This window comes from Anolis sagrei, chromosome 4 (genome assembly GCF_037176765.1).
Source record: "Anolis sagrei isolate rAnoSag1 chromosome 4, rAnoSag1.mat, whole genome shotgun sequence".
Taxonomy (NCBI): domain Eukaryota; kingdom Metazoa; phylum Chordata; class Lepidosauria; order Squamata; family Dactyloidae; genus Anolis; species Anolis sagrei.
The window spans coordinates 155,356,331-155,378,318 of NC_090024.1; the positions used below are offsets into that span (position 1 = coordinate 155,356,331).

General features: G+C 39.0%; 1 protein-coding gene and 1 pseudogene across 4 annotated transcripts in view; both read right to left on the bottom strand.

The window, feature by feature from the left end:
- Window positions 1–272: 272 nt before the first annotated feature.
- SAMD13 (sterile alpha motif domain containing 13) overlaps window positions 273–21,988 on the bottom strand; it is a 32,593-nt gene continuing 10,877 nt past the window's right edge. For all 4 annotated transcript variants that reach the window (XM_067467797.1, XM_067467796.1, XM_060771581.2 and 1 more), the window contains 2 exons: window positions 9,004–9,115; window positions 273–1,477 (listed from right to left, as the gene is read on the bottom strand). In XM_067467797.1, the coding sequence (XP_067323898.1) occupies window positions 1,334–1,477; window positions 9,004–9,115 (256 nt within the window). In that variant the 3' untranslated portion in view covers window positions 273–1,333. The remainder of the gene's footprint in view (window positions 1,478–9,003; window positions 9,116–21,988) is intronic.
- On the bottom strand, window positions 4,039–4,758 carry LOC132772717 (dnaJ homolog subfamily B member 6 pseudogene; annotated as a pseudogene).

A 21,988-nucleotide genomic window follows, 5' to 3' on the forward strand; every position in this document is an offset into this window, starting at 1 on the left:
ATCCAGTTCAAAGCAGATAATCTGGATTTTATATGGCAGTGTAGAAGGGGCCTGAGTGGTATGAATCCCAAAATAAATTTCTATAAAATGGAAGCTCTCTCCAACATGGATAGAGAAAATGGAACATTTCTTACCTGCCTAATTTTAGTTTTTGAGAGGAATTGATGGACTGTCGATTGTTTTACGGTGCTTTTCGTTATATATTGGCATACTGGTGTAAAAAGCAAAAAATAAGAGACAAAACTTCCCCAATAAAAAAGCGCAAAACCAAATTGAATGGAAACACATCAACATCTTTGTTGACAGAACAAATCTTCAATTAAAAGAAGAGGAACTGGTCAAAACAGATTGAACTAGACTCTTCCTTCCACAGAGATTCACAGTCATAAAAGAGCATTCTTTAGCTTTTCGGAAACATGTGTTCGGCTCATGAATCAAGTCACATAGCAAAATAATTTGTTACAGCGCCACAAAACACATTTTAAAAAAATATGTAGAGATTTACAATCTTTTTTCACTTTTCAGCAAAACTGTTAGCAAATAAGTTATAAATTAGAATAAGAACAAAACAAACTTTCTCACAAAGCAATGCAAACAGTCAAAAACCAATCTCCCACAAAAGACCCTTTAAAATCCAAAGAACATCTAGAAAGAACTGTGAGGTTCCCATAACCTCTGAATGTAGCATCTTCTGCTGTCAAAAGATGCTAACTTACTCAACCCGAACCTGTTTAAAACATTTCAACATGCTGTGAACAAATCTTAATAAAATCAAAAATAGGCCTGTTCTGCAAAAGGGACTGGTGGGCTTTTTTTTTTTTTTTTTTTTTTTTGCCAACTCAAAATATCTTGCTCATTTTACTAAAGGTAAGTCACATTAGTAGCTCTTTTTGATGATCCAAACACAAAACCTCTTTTCAAATTAACATGAAATAGAATTGGAAAGTGGCTAGCATATTTAAGTTAAAACAGTATTTTAAAATATAAGCAAACAAAAACAGTGCTTCTGCTTAGCTTTCATATTAAGTAGTATTACTCTCCTTTTATACTTACCTTTCTTTTTAATATAGTCATCTCTAGAAAATAATATTTAGCTGGTCATGTACCTGAACAATATGAAATTCCACTTCTCCATCAGCTCGATTGCCACCATACAGCATATTGCTAAAGCTATCCAATAGGATATACACAAATATACTTTTATCAGTGCTATTTGGCTTAAATTCTTTATACACATATAATGTCTTTTGACAAAGGTCCATGAATAGGAAACCAATGTTGCTTATTTATTTTGAACAATAGAGACACAACATGGGCCCAGCAGGATAATCCATTATAGAGAACTGCTCTTGAGATGCTGTGACTGTAGAGGCTTGACGTGATATTCATAGATCTTCAGTGCAGGTCCAAGTTTTAATGAAAGTCCAGTCAACACATCGTTCCTTGTCATCAACAGTAAAGATTTTCCATCGATTTCCTAAGGTAGAAATGAATAAATAATAATAACAATACTTCATTTGTATTCCGCCCTCTCTCCCCAAGGGGACTCACGGCAGATTACAACAAAATATGGCAATCATTCAATGCCAGATCCAATACATAAATAGAAACATAAAGCAATCCATATGTTGTCAAAGGCTTTCATGGCTGGAATCACTGGGTTGTTGTAAGTTTTTCGGACTATATGGCCATGTTCCAGAAGCATTCTCTCCTGGAGCTTGTGAGGTCTGTTGGCAACTAGGAAAATGGGGTTTATGCATCTGTGAAATGTCCAGGATGTGAGAAAGAACTCTTGTATGTTGGAGCTAGATGTGAATGTTTCAATTTGCCACCTTGATTAGCATTTAATGGCCTAGCAGTTTTCAAGGTGTGACTTCTTACTGCCTGGGGGCACGTATACATCAAGTGAACAACTGACCGCATAGGGAAGCTGATGAGAAAACACAACATACAAACAATCTACAGACCCACTAAGAAAATCCAACAAAATGCTACGTTCAGCAAAGAACAAGTGGGATCCTCTCACCTCTGCAGCAGTCTACCATATACCATGCAGCTGTGGACAAGTCTACATAGGGACTACCAAACGCAATACCCAAACAAGAACCAATGAACATGAAAGGCACTGCAGACTACTCCAACCAGAGAAGTCAGCCATAGAAGAGCACCTGATGAACCAACCTGGACACAGCATATTATTTGAGAACACAGAAATGCTGGACCACTCTAACAACCACCATGTCAGATTACACAGAGAAGCCATGGAAATCCGCAAGCATTTGGACAATTTCAACAATATATAACATCATTCAGGACAATTTTTGTATTGTATGTATCTCTACAATCACGACAAAGTTCTACTGCTCTAACTGATTTCTATTTTGCCACTGTTCTTATTGGAGATCCTGAACTTGGAAAAATGAACTCTTTTGAATGATCACTCCCAGTTTCCTATTCAGCATAACATTATACTCAAGTTCTGCTTACTGACCCAAGTGAACCAGTTCAAGGCTGCTTCTGTGAGTGAGTCATAAAGCTTGGATAGGAAAAGTAGGTTATGGGATTGGATGTTGTAAGTGAGAAAAAGCAATTAGTACCACTTCCATATAGTTAAGATTGATTGTACTTATCAGCCGCCAATAAAAGCAACCATAACATACACATCATATTATTTTGACATTCCCAATCCTTACAAACGATATTCTGTCATCAGCTGATATTAAAATAAACCTTAATCTTCTTTATCAGTTTGGTATTCAAATTGTAGTCAAAGATACATACCTGAGTATATTGCTAATTAAAATTAAAGACAACACATGCTAAGGTGTGCAAAAATCATGAGATAAAGTTGGCAATGACATTTTGCATATGTTAACTTAGTATTCAACCACGCTAATAAGCCAGTTAGAGGCCTGTCTCTACCTGTTCTACTGTGTGGTCAGATCCTTGAGATAGAATGAATGACATGTATTCTTTAAGATGTTGAACCATAAAGCAACAAAACATATCAATGAGAAAAGACACTAATAAAGGAAAAAGTATGCCTATAAATAACTACTCGAAGCCAAAAAAATAATAATATCACAAAATGCTTCAGTTGGAATGGCTTTTTCCAAATATAAACTGTGCATTTAGTTTTTAGTTTGCAGAAGTCCCAGAAATTGTGGCCATAAGCATGAATCCACTCTGATATATTCAACAAATGGCTGTGGAGTGGAGCCCCCGGTGGCACAGTGGGTTAAACCCTTGTGCTGGCAGGACTGAAGACCGACAGGTCGCAGGTTCGAATCCGAGGAGAGGCGGATGAGCTCCCTCTATCAGCTCCAGCTACTCATGCGGGGACATGAGAGAAGCCTCCCACAAGGATGATAAAAACATCAAATCATCCAGGCGTCCCCTGGGCAACGTCCCTGCAGACGGCCAATTCTCTCACATCAGAAGTGACTTGCAGTTTCTCAAGCCGCTCCTGACACGATAAAAAAAACAAACAAAAAAAATGGCTAAATTTGTAGGACAAGCTTAGCAAGAATAGGACATAATCAAAGCCTAATATAATGAATGTCTTGTCGAAGGTTTTCATGGCTGGAATCACTGGGTTGTAGGTTTCTTCAGGCTATATGGCCATGTTCTAGAGGCATTCTCTCCTGACGTTTTGCCTGCAGCTATGGCAAGCATCCTCAGACCTCACTACCTCTGAGGATGCTTGCCATAGATGTGGGCGAAACATCAGGAGAGAATGCCTCTAGAACATGGCCATATAGCCCGAAAAAACCTACAACAACCCAATAATGAATGTCCTTGAATGGCCTCACTGCCAGAGACATAGGCACCATGTAGATAATTTATTTTATCCATATAGAGATTGTGTATCCCTTATCCAAAATGCTTGAGACCAGAGACCAGAAGTGTTTTAGATTTTTAAAAATGTTGATACACCTACACACACACACACACACACACAATGAGATATCCTGGAATTGGGGCCCAAGTTTAAACACAAAATTCATGTATGTTTCATATACATATACAGGTGTTCAATAGTACCCTCCTCAAGTTTAATAGCTATGTCCCTTACCAAAGACAGCTGGGAGAAGCTCAGTGGCAGAGTGGCTCCTCCTCAATTTCGATTCTCTCTTTGCCATTCAGCACAATTCTCTTTGTAATGACTTTTTGGCCATTCACAATCTTGCTAGTTGTTATGACAGACTTGATCTTCCCTATGGTGCTACTGTTTATGGAGCAGGAACAGCATCCAGTAATCTCAGGGCCAAAAGAAGTAAAACTAGTTCCCGGAATAGGGGTGACCCCACTGATAGAGACAGAAAAGCTGCTGCCACTTCGGCTGCTTTGCCCAGAAATGTGGTCAAGCAGATCACCAAAGATGTTGAGTGAGAAGGTGTCCACATTTTCATGCTCATCAATGTGCGGCCGGTGGGAGCGAAGTTCTGTTTCAGATCTCCTTCTTTCATGGACTTTGTCTCTGCGTCCATCATCACGTCTGCCTCCAGTCCCACCCCGTCTTTCTGCATGTCGTTCTTTTATGACCACTCTGTTGGATCGGTCATACGCATCTCTCTTTTTATCATCAGATAAGACCTCGTATGCTTTAGAGATTTCTACAAATTTCTTCTCTGCTGCTTCTCGGTTTCCTGGATTTTTATCAGGATGCACCTTTAAGGCCAACTGTCGGTATGCCTTTTTAATCTTATCTGAAGAAGCAGTTTTTTGTACTCCGAGGACCTCGTAGTAATTCACCATCTTCTTCAAACAAGGTCAAGCAATATTTCCTTTTTCCGTTTCACCAAATATCAGTGTACTGTCGCAATATCTTCTGGCGTTTGGTCAACCTTGTCGTTGTAAGATATAATAATGTTAAAGACTGAATAGTCTTGAATGCAATAAGCACTTGATGTCTAGGTCACTGTATTTAGGTACTGACAATGTCGGGTCAGTTATGAAAAGCTGTTGGCTTCAAAACGATTCAAACAGCCCACTGTGACATCATCTGTGACATCATCATTATATCCAGTAACAGCTCACTTTCAATAATTTGCATACTGCAATCCCATTGGTTATATGTGGGAATGATGGCCATCCTTTAGAACTAGATGACATCAAAGAGGAACAGAAAGTTCAAAATAATGGGTGTTTGGGCTTTGAAAATGGCTCAAATTGTCATAATTTATCCTGTATGAACATAAAACTCTTCATCTATATAAATAAAAATGTAATGTTCCTTTGTGGGATTAACATAACTCAAAAACTACTGGACGAATTGTCACCAAATTTGGACACAATATACCTATCAGGCCATCAAGTGACCATCACTAAAAAAAAAACCCCACAGAAAAACACAGCGGAAGAGACTTAAAAAGACAAGAAATAAAAATACATTACAATACATTCACAAAACCACATATATATATTCAAAAACACATATACACAAATACACACAAAACACACATACACACACTGTGCCACAGCAATGCGTGGCAGGGGGATGGCTAGATTATTTATACACCTATCTAGCTGACTTGCATTGCTCAAGTACATAATTTTCGAACTGGAGACTAGCAGCTCCTCCCTGCCCAAATCTGTAGTCTTCAAGCACATAGTATTCACTGGGATTATTTTAATGAGCCAAGTCTCTGCAGTTACTTTAATTTTTTTTTTAAAAAATGTAACAAAATCTTTGTTTCCCACTTGCATAGGAACTCTTTCTTTAGCACATGTGTGGGAATCACGAAGCCCTCCTGAAGTTGTTGGACTGCAATTTGAACCAGCACTGGCCAATGGTGATGAATGTCCAGCAATGTCTGGAGGGCTACATGTTTCCCACCCCTACTTCAACAATATTGTTGTCACCACCAGCAAATCTCTTACTATAGAAAAAAATACTCTTCCACCTCTACCCATGATTATTATGACATAGTGAAAATGGAATCATGGAATGTGGTAACTAAGGAACACTTCTCTAATAGCATTAGAACAGCCAGTTTCTTTTTAGTGTTTCTGGCAAATGGTAAAGGCCATTCTTTCTTCCCGGATTTTTCATGAAAGCTGAGCTGAGCTATTTTTTTTTAACTTTAATATTGTACATTTTTAAAATTGATGCTTTTGATACATCACAGCCTAAAGACCTCATAGACACTGGATCCTATCTGGTCTTGGAAGCTAAGCAGAGTAACTCCTAGTTAGCACTTGAATGGGAATATTAGGTACTGTAAGTTGTATTTCAGAGGAAGGAAATGACAAAAACACTTCTGAGCATTCATTGACTAAGAAAACTCCAATAAATTCATGGGACTGCCATAAGTAAAAATAGCTACAGCATCTCAGAATGGCAATGTAAAGCAAATCTGAGACATCAGGAAGGTTTATTTTAAAACTACAGCTGATAAATGTATAACAGTGGTTCCCAACCTTTTTTTGACGAGGGACCACTTGACCAGCGACCCCTTTGACCAGGGAACACTCTCCAAAAAAAGTACCAAAAGGATTAAAGGTAAAGGTTTCCTGTTGATATTAAGTCTAGTCGTGTCCGACTCTGGAGCGTGGTGCACATCTTCATTTCTAAGCCGAAGAGCCAATGTTGTCTCCAAGGTCATGTGGCCGGCATGACTGCATGGAACACCATTACCTTCCTGCCGAAGCGGTACCTATTGATCTACTCACATTTGCACGTTTTCAAAATGCTACACAATCATACTTGATCATTTCGATACAGTGCATTTGGGTGTCTCTCTTATTATCAACCCACCCTTCCAGGACAAAAGCCTCGAAATGTCTTCTCCCATATTCAATGAACAAGCTAAGCCCGAAGTGATCTCACAACAAGTCTCCATCAATTTTAGGGACTTCTCTTTCATCTTTCTTTCAATTGGTAGGTCCGTAAAAGACAATTTTACACATTACTGCGGTTGTTTCATGATTTTGTCACACTATGATTCAAGATGCTGAGACTATATTCCCCAGACCAAACAAAAAGTTCTTGAAATCCAACTATTACCTAGCCAGTGAGAGCAATTGTTAGGCAAGATAATCAATGCAATTGATTCTAGTCATGTCATGTGGGCCTTCTTAATGTTATTGTGGTAACACAGGTTGAAGTGCTACAGAAAAATCACAAAGAAAAACAAGGATGTTTCACTAATTGAGAAGGCCAGCAAAAGTTGTAGCTGTCCCAGATTGGCCTGTCTTGCCTCTTCTGCGGTATCTATGACATAGAGCAATCTTTCTTAAGATTACTAAATCCACATTGGAGGAGTCTTCATTCTCTTTAACAGCTACCTTGCTAGTAGAAATCTCTGAATCTGTCACTTCCTCCCCATCTCTCACTGACATTCCTGTCTTGCCTGATTCTTATTAAGCAGTTTGAGATTTGGGTTGCTGTGAGTTTTTGGCTGTATGGCCATGTTCCAGTAGCATTCTTTCCTTTCGTCTGCATTTGTGTCAAGCATCCTCAGAGGTTTGTTCAGAGGTCTGAGGACGCTTGACACAAATGCAGGCTACTGAAACATGGCCATACAGCTCGAAAAATTCATAGTAACTCAGTGATTCCAGCCAAGAAAGCCTTCGACAACTTGAGATTTTTTTCTATTTGTATGAAAACTGGTACATATTTTTAAGGAATTACTATTTTTAAAGAATATTCCCACTGATTACATTTTTCCTCCAAATATATACATTTCTGTCCATCTTTCACATCTTTTTTCCAATGGAACACATTTAATTTTCTTCAAAGCAAGAGGGGCTTCATCCTATTGCTAATTTTTAGAGGTGTGAAATTGATTCTTTCATAAATAAGTGTGAGTGCAATGTGTTTCTTTTCCATTTTGAGCCATGGAACCCCCTGATATATGTCAGGAATTAGCAGACAAGAATGAAAGGACCAAGGCAGTGACATCTCTGGCTCATCCTCTGTTCGGATATCAACCAGCATGTCAATGCCTTAAATCTTAAATAGTTTTCTAATATTTACAGAAATACTCACAGGAACAACTCAGCAAGCAAGAGTCCAAAAGCGGCAGGCTAAAATCCAGAAACTCAATCAGTGACTAATACCAGATGATAAGCTCCCCCCTAGACACACAGAAGACTGGGCGACTTGAAAGGTGCTGAATAGACTGTGATCTGGCACCACAAGGTACAGAGAAATGGGGCTACCAAGTGGAGTCTATGACATGCGAGTGCGGAAAACAGCAAACCACAGACCACTTACTACAATGCAATCTGAGCCCTGCCACATGCACAATAGAGGACCTTCTTACAGAGAGACCAGAGGCACTTCAAGTGGCCAGCTTCTGGTCAAAAGATATTTAGTATAATGCCAAGTTTTAAACTTTGTGTTTTTAAATACAAAATAACTGTACCTTCAATTCACTTCTGACACAATAAACAAACAATCTATGGAGCCAGCCTCCAATGCACAGACATATTCCATAATCGAGCAGTAATTTTGAATCAAGCGCTAGCTCCCTCTAGGGGCTCTGTGATCCCATTTCAAGGCCAGCATGAGTGTGGATCCTGCTGTCCTTTCCCAGTTCAGTTTTCTCAGCCATAAAATCTCATGCCTACTTGAAAAAGAACACTTAGCTAATAAGGAGTACAAATGAATACATAAACCCTGCTGGATCAGCGGTTTGCTCATTACAGAGCCACAGTGGTTAATCTCTGTACAACAATTATGTAAATGCTACTATCATTTGCAGTTACACAAAGCCTATAATCACTCCCCAACCCACCCACCCACTGTAACGTACTTCATATGCATCAGAAAGTCACGTCTGAGCAAAGTAGTCTTGCGTTTTTATAGACTAGCAATGAAAATATGCTGTTGTTATCTTCAGGAACAAACAGAATATCAAGCTAAATTTAAACAGAGCTAGAAAAGTTTTGGAGTAAATCTCTCAGAACTGTCCAGTCAACATGTCACAGAAGATTCTGGGAGCTGTAATCTTTAAAAATCCTTCTGATTTGCATTAAGTGTTTGAATAGATTTACCTGTTCTTGAAAAGCACTTGCTTGTTCTTCAAAGCCTGCTGTTCGGAAATAATTAACCACATCTGTAACTGCCCAGTCGGCAGGATCTGGAGGTCTTCCGTTCTCTACCAAGCTTGAAAGAAAATTCAGGCAAACCGTTAAATATGTACACTGTGTGGACTGAATGCTATACACTTTCCTTAAAGATCTCTCAAGAAATGAAAAAGGCCACCAAATGGAAAAGGTAACTTCAGACTGATGACACTATGTAACACATCTTTCCTGGATTATAAATGTCATTTCCTAATTGGTTCTATAGCAAAACATGGAAAAAGTTTATTAAACTGCAAACATTTGGTTTTTGCAGTCTGCACTAAAGGTAAATAAATAAAGTTATTATTATTATTATCATTATTATTATTATTATTATTATTATTATTATTATTTTACTGACACAAAAGCACAGTCTGTCACAGCAAACGAGATCTATATGCTGGATTTTGTATCACAAAATCACAAGTCGAACACTTCCCAAGCATCTAGGACTGTGTGATGTATTTTCAAATGATGTGCGCAGATCCATGTAAGGTGGCCTTTTGCAGTAGACAGATAGTGATTGTGTCTAGATCGCTGCCTGCGATCTTTTGGCACGACACCCAGTGTGCCAATGACTACTGGGACCACCTGTACTAGTTTATGCTAGAGCCCATTATTACTATTATTATTATTATTATTGGCACATTGAAAGGTTAAAAATGTCAGGCACAAAAGCAAAGTTTCAAGAGTATAACTACCGCTTTCAAAGTAAGTACTGCACAATAAAACAGGAAATAACACTTTCAAACCAGGAACATATTGTTTTTTTCAATTTTTGTTACATAGTTTTATCACTATGTGACCACGAGCTTCGTATTCCTAGGCTTTACATGGATACACACAACCACAGGTAATCGTGGACCCCATTGAAATCATGCATCTTTGGCCAAGAATGTCATACAATTGTGCTGGAGGATCTAGAAAATCACTGGAGAGGATTTTAATTATTTTTTTTTACAGATAAATAGAACTACAGATATTGATCCAATGAATATGGGGGTCATAGTGTACAACAAATATTTTCACATGACAGTAGGTCAAGCACAATGTATTGTCAAAGGCTTTCATGGCCGGAATCACTGCGTTGCTGTAGGTTTTTCAGGCTATATGGCCATGTTCTAGAACAGTGGTTCTCAACTAGTGTGTCCCCAGATGTTTTTGGCCTTCAACTCCCAGAAATCCTAACAGCTGGTAAACTGGCTGGGATTTCTGGGAGTTGTAGGCCAAAAACATCTGGGGACCCCAGGTTGAGAACCACTGTTCTAGAAGCATTCTCTCCTCACAACCTCTGAGGATGCTTGGCACAGATGCAGGTGAAACATCAGGAGAGAATGCTTCTTAAACATGGCCATACAGTCCGAAAAACTTACAACAACCCAAGTCCACTTTGATCCAAACAGGTCCCCAACATTTATTTCTCATATTATTACCCACTTTTCCTCAAAAGAAACCAAGAGTTTACATAGTTTCATCTTCATAAGAATCCTTTGAAGAAAAAGGCCAAAACCGAAAACAAAATGAAACAGTTGACTGGCCCAATGTCTCCTATTTAATGTTGAGGTTGGAGATTTGAGCTCTCCAATCTAAGCTTAAGAGTCATTAAGGAAGCTCTTGCTTCTCTAACACAGCCTTCTACAAATGGAAGCTTCTGGTGACACTGGACTACAACTTCCCCCATTCCATCCAACATAGGAAGCCCATCAGCTGGAGATCAGTTGGGAGCTGTAGTCTAACACATCAAAAGAACACCATGTTGAGAAAGGTCATTCTAGCCATCTTGGTTCCTTTCACACATTGTCTTATTGCCATGAAAACTATACCTATGTGAAAGGATCCTCTGGAATTGTACTGAAAATACGTCTTTCTTTAAGCAATTTTAATTTTCATCCTTCGACACATATGTTGTCTACAGTCTCTCCCCCTCCCCCATATCCATGAATTCAACCAGTTTGAAGATATTCAAAGAAGTTAAAACTTGATTTTGTCTTTTCATATCAAGGACTTGAATATACACGGGTTCTAGTATCCACAACTGATCCGAGAACCAAACTCCAGTGGATATTGGGGGGGGGGGGGGCACTGTACACTATCCCCTGAAAAGCCATTTATCTTCATTTTAGTACCACAACTTTATGAGCTAAAGGCAAAATTTTCCCCAACTTGGAGGTTGGTGCTCATCTCCATGAAGTATGGTTAGCAAAAAAATTCTGAGCTTGATCAAGTTATTAGCTGGGAGTGTGTGAAGTTGCATCCAAGCTCTTCAGAACAGTGATTCTCAACCTGTGAGTCCCCAGGTGTTTTGACCGACAACTCCCTGAAATCCCAGCCAGTTTGCCAGCTGTTGGGATTTCTAGAAGTTGAAGGCCAAAACATTTGGGGACCCACTGGTTGAGAACCACTGCTTTAGAAGATAAAGGGACTTGAGCCACAAAGGGAGGTGGGCAATACATTCATTGTTGTTGTTGTTGTTGCTCTGAAATCACATCCAGTAGTCATCCTATCACTGCATTTTTCTTTACTACTTTAGAGTTCAACATGCTTCACAGACACTGCCCCAATAATCCAACTCTTAAGATGGAAATATGACTGCTTGCCTATTATGATAAGCAAGGGAGAAAGGTATACTGAAGTTGTAGCGCAAGGGCAGCATACATTCAGTCTAACTGCAAAGGCGGGATCATTATTTCATTAGTTCTTACTTCAAGTAATTCAAATGGTATTGAAAAGAGCTAGCTGATAGAGTAGGTCAGTGGTTCCCAACCGAGGGTCCCCAGATGTTTTTGGTCTACAACTCCCAGAAATCCTAACAGCTGGTAAACTGGCTGGGATTTATGGGAGTTGAAGACCAAAAACATCTGGGGACCCCAGGTTGAGAACCATTGCAGTAGGCAGACATTCAAGTGAATCCATGTGAGCTGAGGTTGGGAGGGAATGGAAGTACATACTTAAGTACTTTCTCTATGCCCTGACTCAATTTTGGCAAATGCATGGAAGTCTGAAGTGTGGGAATGGATATGGGAGGAGGCACCTGAAAAACCCTATTATCACAAAGACCTGACATCGCAGAAGTGCGTAAGGGAAAAGGCTTGCTATGCACAAGACCTGTGGATGTTCCAGCTTCGGTGAGAAATCAACCAGGAACTTCTTTATTCATTCTTAACCACTAACTGAGAAGGAAAACATTTTTCAGACCTGTCAACCAAGTGGCATATTCACCTGTTCCTCTCACACACCCCAGAATCTGTAATTATGTGAACCGCCTGTCTTTGGTAACCAGTTGTCTGATTTTGCATACAATGGTAGGTGGAGGGCAAGTAGGAAAAGCAAGGAGAGGAGGAAAGACCTGCATTGTTTCTGTGAACACACAAGAACAGTGCCTCTTGTTTATGCAATAATAATCATAACAATAGTAAATTTCTTGTGTGCCGGGAGCTTCTGGTGTGAGAGAATCGGTCGTCTGCAAGGAAGTTGCCCAGGGGACGCCCGGATGTTTTGCCATCCTGTGAGAGGCTTTTCTCGTGTCCCCACATGAGAAGCTGGAGCTGAAAGATGAGAGCTCATCCCACTCTCCGGATTCGAACCACCAACCTTTTGGTCAGTAATTTTGCTGGCACAAATGGTTAACCCATTGCACCACCGAGAGCTCAATAATAATAATAATAATAATAATAATAATAATAATAATCCTCACAGTAATGTTGACCGGCTCTATTTGCCTAGAAGGTCTGGTGGCAGAGGACTCTTACAAGTAAAACAAGCAGTCGAAGAAGAAAAGCACACCCTGGCAGAATATGTCAAGGAAAGCCGAGAACCTGTTTTAATTGAAGTCAACAATCAGAACCTTCTCAAAGCACAGCAGACAAAGTGTCAGTACAAGAAAACTCCAAACCAGAGCTGACAGCTGGCACAACAAAGCATTGCATGGGCAGTTCCTTGACAAAATTGAAGGAAAAGTTGACAGGGAGAAGACCTGGTTATGGCTCACAAATGGAACACTGAAGAAGGAGACAGAAGGCCTGATTCTTTCAGCCCAGGAGCAAGCCATCAGAACAAATGCCATTAAGGCCAGGATTGAAAAATCAGCAGATGACCCAAAATGCAGACTGTGCAAGGAAGTGAGTGAAACCATGGACCATATCCTCAGTTGTTGCAAGAAAATCACATTGACGGACTACAAACGAAGGCATAACTCTGTGGCCCAAATGATTCACTGGAACTTATGTCACAAGTACCACCTGCCAGCACTAAAAAATTGATGGATCATAAACCCGCAAAGGTCGTGGAAAATCAACATGCAAAAATACTGTAGGACTTTCGAATCCAGACTGACAAAATTTTGGAACACAATATGCCAGACTTCACGACTGCAAAAAAAAAAAAAGGTCTGGATTATTGATGTTGCCATACCAGATGACAGCCACATTGAGGAAAAACAACAGGAAAAACTCAGCAGCTATCAAGACCTCAAAATCGAACTGCAAAGACTCTGGCATAAACCAGTACAGGTGCTCCCAGTGGTCATTGGCGCATTGGGTGCCGTGCCAAAAGATCTCAGCCAGCATTTGGAAACAATAAACATCGACAAAATCACGATCTGTCAACTGCAAAAGGCCACCTTATTTGGATCTGCGCACATCATTCGAAAATACATCACACAGTCCTAGGCTCTTGGGAAGTGTTTGACTTGTGATTTTGTGATACGAAATCTAGCATATAGATCTCTTTTGCTGTGACATACTGTGTTTTTGTGTCAGTAAAATAATAATAATTATTATTTATAACCTGTCCTATCTCCCTGGGTGGACTCAGGACGGTTTTGTCAAATCCTGAGAGAAATCTACACATTGAGAAAAAGTGAATGCTATAGTATTTCCAGGAATGCATCACTTCAGAGGCTGAGGGACTATAGCTTGGCAGAAAGAAGGTAATGGGTGCTTGAATGATTTTACGCATCACGGTTTCTCTGTCCATGGAAAATAAGCATGAAAGCGAAAAACTTTTAGCCCAGATTTCTTCATGCTTTGTTAGCTGCAAGCATGTCATTAGTTTGTTTTCTTTTAGCTTGCGGTAGAAACACAAATGCCAGGTTCGTTCCAAATATAATTACATCTCATTAAACAAAACTAATAAAATCCCCAACATGGCTCCAAAGCAGCCTTTCTCAACCTGATGGCTGCCAAGGGTGTTCCACCAGAAGACGGGAGTTGTAGTTCAACACCTCCGAATTCCCCCAAGTTGGAGAAGGCTGCTCCAGAGAAATGTACCTGGAGGTGAACAAAAGATATGACAAAATCCAGGCGGTTCCGGCTGTTGAGGGTATGGCATGTTTTAGTGTATTTTGGAGCAACCTAACAAGATTACTCCACAAACCTTTTGAGTCCTCTATTGCTTATCTCTGAAATGCATGCCTGTGTTGCTTATCTCTGAAAACAATGTATGTTAACACCCATGGAGTGTGAAAGGAATGTAATACATTTCCATTTATTTCAAACATGTCTGGGCTGTTGAGCATTAACCCCACCAACATGGTAATTTGGAGGTAGGAACAGTATGTAGCATAAAACCAACAAGACTAGAACAGTGATTTCCGGAATTTGATCTGCCGCAACTCTGTTTGCAACTGCAGGAGGAAACTAGAAGAAGGACCATAAAATATATGAGGCTTCTTAAAGAAGAAAGAGAAAAATCCTATTGAATGACTATATAGGCAAACAGATGCCAACATGACCAAGGCTATCAGTCACCATTCTGTGATCTGCATTCTATAAAGACAGCAATGATCTCAGAAGATCACATGAGACCATTGGCAATGTGAAATGGGTTCGGCCCACCAGCTCAATAGATATCTTGAGCACTGATCAATCTATTTGCCCCAAGAAACTGGGAAATTTATGCTTCTGTTTGATGTTTTGACTTATGTCTGCTATAACAGAATGCATTTTTATTTCATTTATTTCATTGGATTATTAAATTTTGTTAGTATGGATGTTATTGTTTTTCGGCATCGAATGTTTGCCTTTTATGTTTGGAGTCCGCCCTGACTCCCTCCAGGGAGATAGAGTGTAAAATAAATAAAGTTGTTGTTGTTGTTGTTGTTGTTGTTGTTGTTGTTGTTAATATTATTATTCATATAAACTGTGATTATGTGCACACCACTCAACATTTTACTTCCACTGGTTTCATTCTGAACAGGCTTTAGTGTGCTTGAACCCATTCCTTTCATGGTCTCAGAAGCAACACACTGCATAGAATTCAGACCCCTATCTGATTATCCAAATGTTTATGATGCACATGAATAAAAAGTTACTGTGCCCAACCTGTTTTCTAATAATACACATATGGGGTTCTTCTCCTTCTTCTTTTTTTTTTTTGAAACCATATTAGAACATGCCTTTCCAAATCAGAATTATACTTTAGTATAATCCTCGTCATATTTATTCAGAGGTTCTTTCACACAAAACAATTATTGCATTATGATTCCACTTTAACAGCCATGATTGTATCCTACATGATGGCCATGTATAAATATGTGAGGGGAAGTCATAGGGAGGAGGGAGCAAGCTTGTTTTCTGCTGCCCTGGATACGGAACAATGGCTTCAAACTACAGGAAAATGGATTCTACCTGAACATTAGGAAGAATTTCCTAACTTTGAGAGCTGTTCAGCAGTGGAACTCCCTGCACCTGAGTGTGGTAGAAGTTCCTTCTTTGAAGGCTTTTAAACAGCTGGATGGCCATCTGTGGGGGATGCTTTGAATGTGATTTTCCTGCTTCTTGACAGGGGGTTGGACTGGATGGCCCACGAGATCTCTTCCAACTCTATGATTCTATACAATCTTGGTATTTGCAGTCAAGGGAGATGTAGAAAATCAGTTCTACCAAAGGTAACCCTCTTGTCTTATCCCATTGCTGCTTCCTTATGAGAACAAAAGGTGGAAAATGTACAGTGTTTTTCAACTCATGGGGATTATTTCGTTTGGAAGCACATGACAATTTGGCACATACCCACAACACTTACTACACATGCTGGAGAGTCTACTTTCCCCATTCTCCCATAATTCCACTTTATTTTGCTTAAGGGAAAGAACGTATTTAGAATAAAAAAAGGAACTGCTTAAGACAAACACTTAATTACTTTTCACATGTGCCACAAATCTCTTATCCACATGGTGCTTACACCCTGCAGTATTTTTGCATTTTGATAATTTGCATAAATGTATATACGTGCAAAAGGCAACTCAGTCAATGGCAGCCAAAAACTGCTTGGTTGGAACTGTTTGCGAAAGGGAGGGACAAAGAGAGAGAGGAACACGACACCTTGTATGTGCCAGCAGTATAATGATGCAATGCAATCTTTGCATTGCAGTAGAGATACTTTGAATAGAACCACAGGATTGAGCAGTTTGTTTGTTTATTTATTGCATCTGTATACTTTTGGAGTGAGACCCAAGGCAACTTGCAAAGCCATTAAAATATTCACAACAAAAATTTAAAAATAATTAAAAGCAAATAAAACAGCATAAAAACATTTGAACACATACACAAGTTTAGAAAAAAAAATCAAGCAATCCCATAAAAGCTCATTGAGGCTCAATTCCTGTTTTTGTTGATTGGTTGACAACGATTGGTGGTAATAATGACTTCATCCCTAAAAACACATTAAAGCGCACACAAGGCTGTTGCTATGCTGTTCAAAAAAATTTAAAAATACAGTCATGACAAAATAATTGGGTTGAATATTTGGAGTTGGGTCATATTGTAATCATGAGATAGAAGTAAGAAAAGTTATTATTACTATTTATTATTATTTGAAACACAAAAAAGATTAGTACATAGCAAACAACGTCACTCTGTTGGCTGTTGTATTGGATCACACGTTGGACTTTTCCCAAGTGTCTAGGACTGTGTGATGTATTGGTGAATAATGTGGGCAGATTCGAGTCGGGTGGCCTTTTTAAGCTGACAGACGGTAATTTTGTCAGCGTCAATTGTGTTTAAGTGCAGGCCAAGTCTTTAGGCACTGCACCCAGTGTGCCGATCACCACTGGGATCACCTTTACTGACTTGTGCCAGAATCTTTCCAGTTCGAGCTTTAAATCCTCATATCGTGTCAGCTTTTCCAGTTGTTTCTCTTCAAATTATTATTATTATTATTATTATTATTATTATTATTATTATTATTATTATTTTACTGACACAAAAGCACAGTATGTCACAGCAAACGAGAAATAGATGCTGGATTTTGTATCAAAAAAAATCACAAATTGAACACTTCCCAAGTGTCTAGGACTGTGTGATGTATTTTTGAATGATGTGCACAGATCCAAGTAAGGAGGCCTTTTGCAGTTGACAGATCATGATTTTGTCGATGTTTACTGTTTCCAAATTATTATTATTATTATTATTATTATTATTATTATTATTATTATGTTTATTTATACTCCACTTTATCTCACCTGAAGGAGACTCAAAGCAGCTTAGGTTGGATCTAGGCTTAGGGATCTTTCAAGATGATCTAATGTGAGATCTCACTATACAGTTCTTTGGGTTCTCCAGTTGCCATCTATAACCACCATTCCTATTTTATTTTAATTACTTTGTTACTGTGAGTTTTCTGACCTGTATGGCTATGTTCCAGAAGCATTCTCTCCTGATGTTTCGCCTACATCTATGACAGGCATTCTCGGAGGTTGAGGGGTCTGTTGGAAACTAGGCAAGTGGGGTTTATGTATCTCTGGAATGTCCAGGGTGGGAGAAAGAACTCTTGCCTTGTCTGCCAATGGCAACATTCCCACTTGCCTCAAGCAGACAAGAGTTCTTTCTCCCACTCTGGACATTACACAGATATATAAACCTCACTTGCCTAGTTTCAAACCAATCAACCTAGAAGCACACACCATATTATCTGAACTCCTGCGTGTAATCACTATGACAAATATGTAAATCAGTAGATAAAGAGAAACATATGAATCAAAGGGACACATCCAAACCCAGTTTCTACACCAGTTAATTATGCTTGCCCATGTTTTTTTTTTCCCCAGCCACACTCAATTAGCATCCAACGCCTTATCATTCAAGCCACAAGGCAAAGTATTACATCTAAACCGGTTTGGTTTGATTACATTTCCCTTCCAGCAATCCCAATAGAGAGCATGGCAAGTAATTGTAGGGGACTTATAACATATAGGATTTTATTGCATATTAGCACCCAGCATCGATTGTACGCACATGCTAATTCCAAATTCCGAAGGCGGAAGATGCTTGCATAAATTGGTGGCTGGAACCCATTAAAATATGCGCTAGAATTAGAAGATGCTAATTCACCATCTTGTGGTAACAATTACATGGAGTAAGAGACTTTCAGCTGCATCAATAGATAAATTATCTGCTTATACATTGCCACACAGTCTGATATCACATTTCCTGGAAGGCAAAAGACATAAAAACATGTGCATCTGAGAGCAACAGGCATCAATGTAATAGCAACCATTTCAAAGGTTATCTTAAGCATGCTATATCGTCATATTCTTCTAAGGAGTTTCATCTTGTGCTTTCTTGTTGCTATGTTTAACTTATGGTGATCATATCATAAGGTTTTCTTGGTGAGATTAATTCAGAAGAAGTTTGCCATTGCCTTCTGCTATGGCTGAAAAAATGTGACTTGCCCAGGATCACCTAGAAGGGTTCTGTAGCCAAGTAGGTATTTGAACCCTTGTCTTCTAGGGTACTAGCACAACATTTAGACTACTGCATCATCATAGTTACTTTATGCTATATAAATCTTATCAAAAGGTAGGGAGTTTAATTGGACTCGCCTTGGGAGACAAATTACCCCCCACCCCAGCACTGGACTATTCTCATAGTGGGCAACAGACTCTCCCAATGGGTGACAGATTCTCCCAGCATGAAGGAGAGGGTCTCCTTCATGTCTTAGCTAAGTCCCAAATCAGATTTGTTCCTTCTACACCTTCTCAGAAGGAAACTAAGCTCAGATGAGGTCTTGAGGAGCACTTTTTCTCAAGGCTATGGCAGAGTCCTAAGACAGTTTAGCTCCTCACCTGGTAAACAAGAAACAATGACAACATGGCCCTGAGGACTAAGATCACTGACTCTCCCATTGCCTCTTCCATCTGAGTGATGGAGCTTTGAGATGAAGCTCCATCACTTTGACATCAGAACTTCAACATCTCTGGGCCATGGATTCCCCATCACTGGGCCATCTTGTGGGCTAGATGTCTGTTTTTCTACCTTACTTGAACAAAACAACTATCTTGTCAAATGTCTAATTTATATGTTTGAAGTAGGGATGGGAAGAATATTCAAAAATATTTGAATTTTTATAAAACCATGTTTCCTGAGTGTCAAGAAACTCTGAGGGAATGAATTTGACCAGAAGCTTTGCAGTCAAGATTTATTTTGTGGGGGAAAATTATGTGCATGTGGTTGTTTCATACAAGAAACATGATTTTTTAAATGTGTTAAATATCATCACAGAAATGATGACTTCTATAGAAAATGATCCTGTTTCTAGTATAGAGAAACATTAAAAAGCTAGTGCAGGCTGAAGCAATTTTTTTCCTGGTCATTTAGCAATCATATCAGACAGGTTTCGGAGGAAAGGGGGCAACAAAATGAAAACCTTTCCAGAAAAATCCAGTAATATAGGAAAAAGGTTTATCAGCTTCTCACTGTGAACACATGAGACCAGACTCATTATCTTCACTGCTCAAAGAATGAATCCTATTACTGAACAAAAGCAAATTACACTAAAAAATTGGAGCACCACAATTTTACTTTAAAATCCAGGGCTCCATCCTCTGGAATCTGAGAATTTGTAGTTTCAAGTGCCATTTAGAAGTGCCAGGGAACTCTTGAGATACACCAAAGTAAAACCTCCAGGATTCTGAAAGATGCAGCCACAACAGAAAATGGGATCAGCGCTATAACTTTGCAATGTGAAAAGGTCCTGTAGATTTTATGTAAGACAGAAGACAACACGATTACCATATACTCGTGTTGATGTTTCTCAAATGTGTAAGTTAGAAAACTCCCCAAATGAAATGGCAAAAGCCCAGAATGCATCTACTGGTTCCAAATCTTTTATGCAGCAGTAGGACCTGGAATTTCATTTTGTTAAAAAACATTATACAATGATGTCACTTTAATTTTGTTTCGAAATTAATTTTCCGTTTGTCACTCAGTAAGGTTGGTCACAGCTTAATTACTTTTAAAACTTTAAAAAGAACATTATCAAATAGAAAAAAATGGGAATTATGAACTTGCCAAACACTATATTTGCAAGTAAAACAATCATTTTTGCTATTATACCAGAAGCAACAATATTATGATTTCTTCAAGGATTTTTATACTCTGATTACACAAAAAAGTAAGATGTTTCAAGAACCATAAATACTTTTCAGGTTTTGCTTCTTCTCCTTGCGCAGAAGCCACTTCGCATTTGCCACCCAAATTTTTGCAGTGTCCCAAATAAAAACAGATAGCAATCTGATTAATTACTTACAAGGTTTGCATGATGCAAGCTGATGTTCTGAAGACTTGCATCTTTGACAATTTGCTGCTAGAGTGCCACCTACTGGCAGGCAATTCCAAGCACACAAGGCAATTCACGCTTTCTAACTCAGATTTTTCCTTCCAGATTCCTAAATATCAGATGACCATGCCTTGAAATTATAGCTAATCTGTAGTACAAGATATCATTTCTGATTTTTTTTACTGATTTACAGTTTTTGATCCAAAGCATGTGAGTCAATAAAAGAAAATACAAGCCATGCTGTAAAGACTGTAAAGGCTTCATCACAAGATGCATTGTCAACATGGGGTGTGCTACTACAAGTAATAGCAATGTCTATCAAATCAGAAAGTTTTAAAAGGTAAGGAGAGAAATTCATAGAAGATCAAGCTATCTAATTCTAGAAGTCGTTTTACTTATATATGACACAATGTCAAAGAAAGTAAATTGGAAAGACACATGGAAGATGCTTATTTTACACACACACTTGATCTTAGCCAAAAGGCCGAGAAGCTATGCTTATTCCATTTGTGCCTTGCATGTAAACCTCCCATGGACAACAGGTTGGCCATAGGATGATGGATAAGATAGGCCCGAATCTCTAAGGTTCTTCTTATGTTCCTATGGGCTTTCGATGCCCTCTGCCTTTTCTCTCCACCCTGTTAAAAAAGAAGCACCCTTTGGATTTTTCTCTAATCAGTTCTGAATCTATGTTTACTATTTTGATAGTTTTATTCACTAGCCAAATGGGCAGTATTCATGCTCAAGTTTTGGTGGTGATAACTCATTTAACAAATCAGTTGATCCATTAATCAGCTCAATTATTTTTGCAATCCCAGCTACCTTTTATTCTTGCCATGGTCATTGCCAAATGTTATTACAAGAGAAACCAATATTTGTCCTGCTCTGTGGGGATTTGATGGGCAGGCGGTCACTGTAACACACTTCAGCACCACAGAAAATTGCTGAGGTTGCTACCAAATTTCAGCATATATGTGGAAACCCTAGGGGTGGCAATGTGCCCCTCAGTAAGTCGGAAGGATCAGTGTTGACCCCTGCCACTCAGAAGTAACTCACCTCTGGTACAGTGGATACAAGACTAAGCTGTGGATGACTGAGTCACTGGTTCACCCTCTTTCACCTACCACAGTGGTTCCCAACCATTTTTTACCAGGGACCGCTTTGACCAGGGACCATTCTCCAACATTAGCACCAAAAGGATTACAAATAAGTTTTTCATCAACTTTAGATTCAGTTTGGCTATTTGTTGATTCAGAAAATTGCATTGGATAGATCACATTAGCTCTAGTTTCTGATACAAAACATATGACATCCAGTAGTCGCCATCTGCTCTCCTACAGAAAACCATGTTTAATAATAT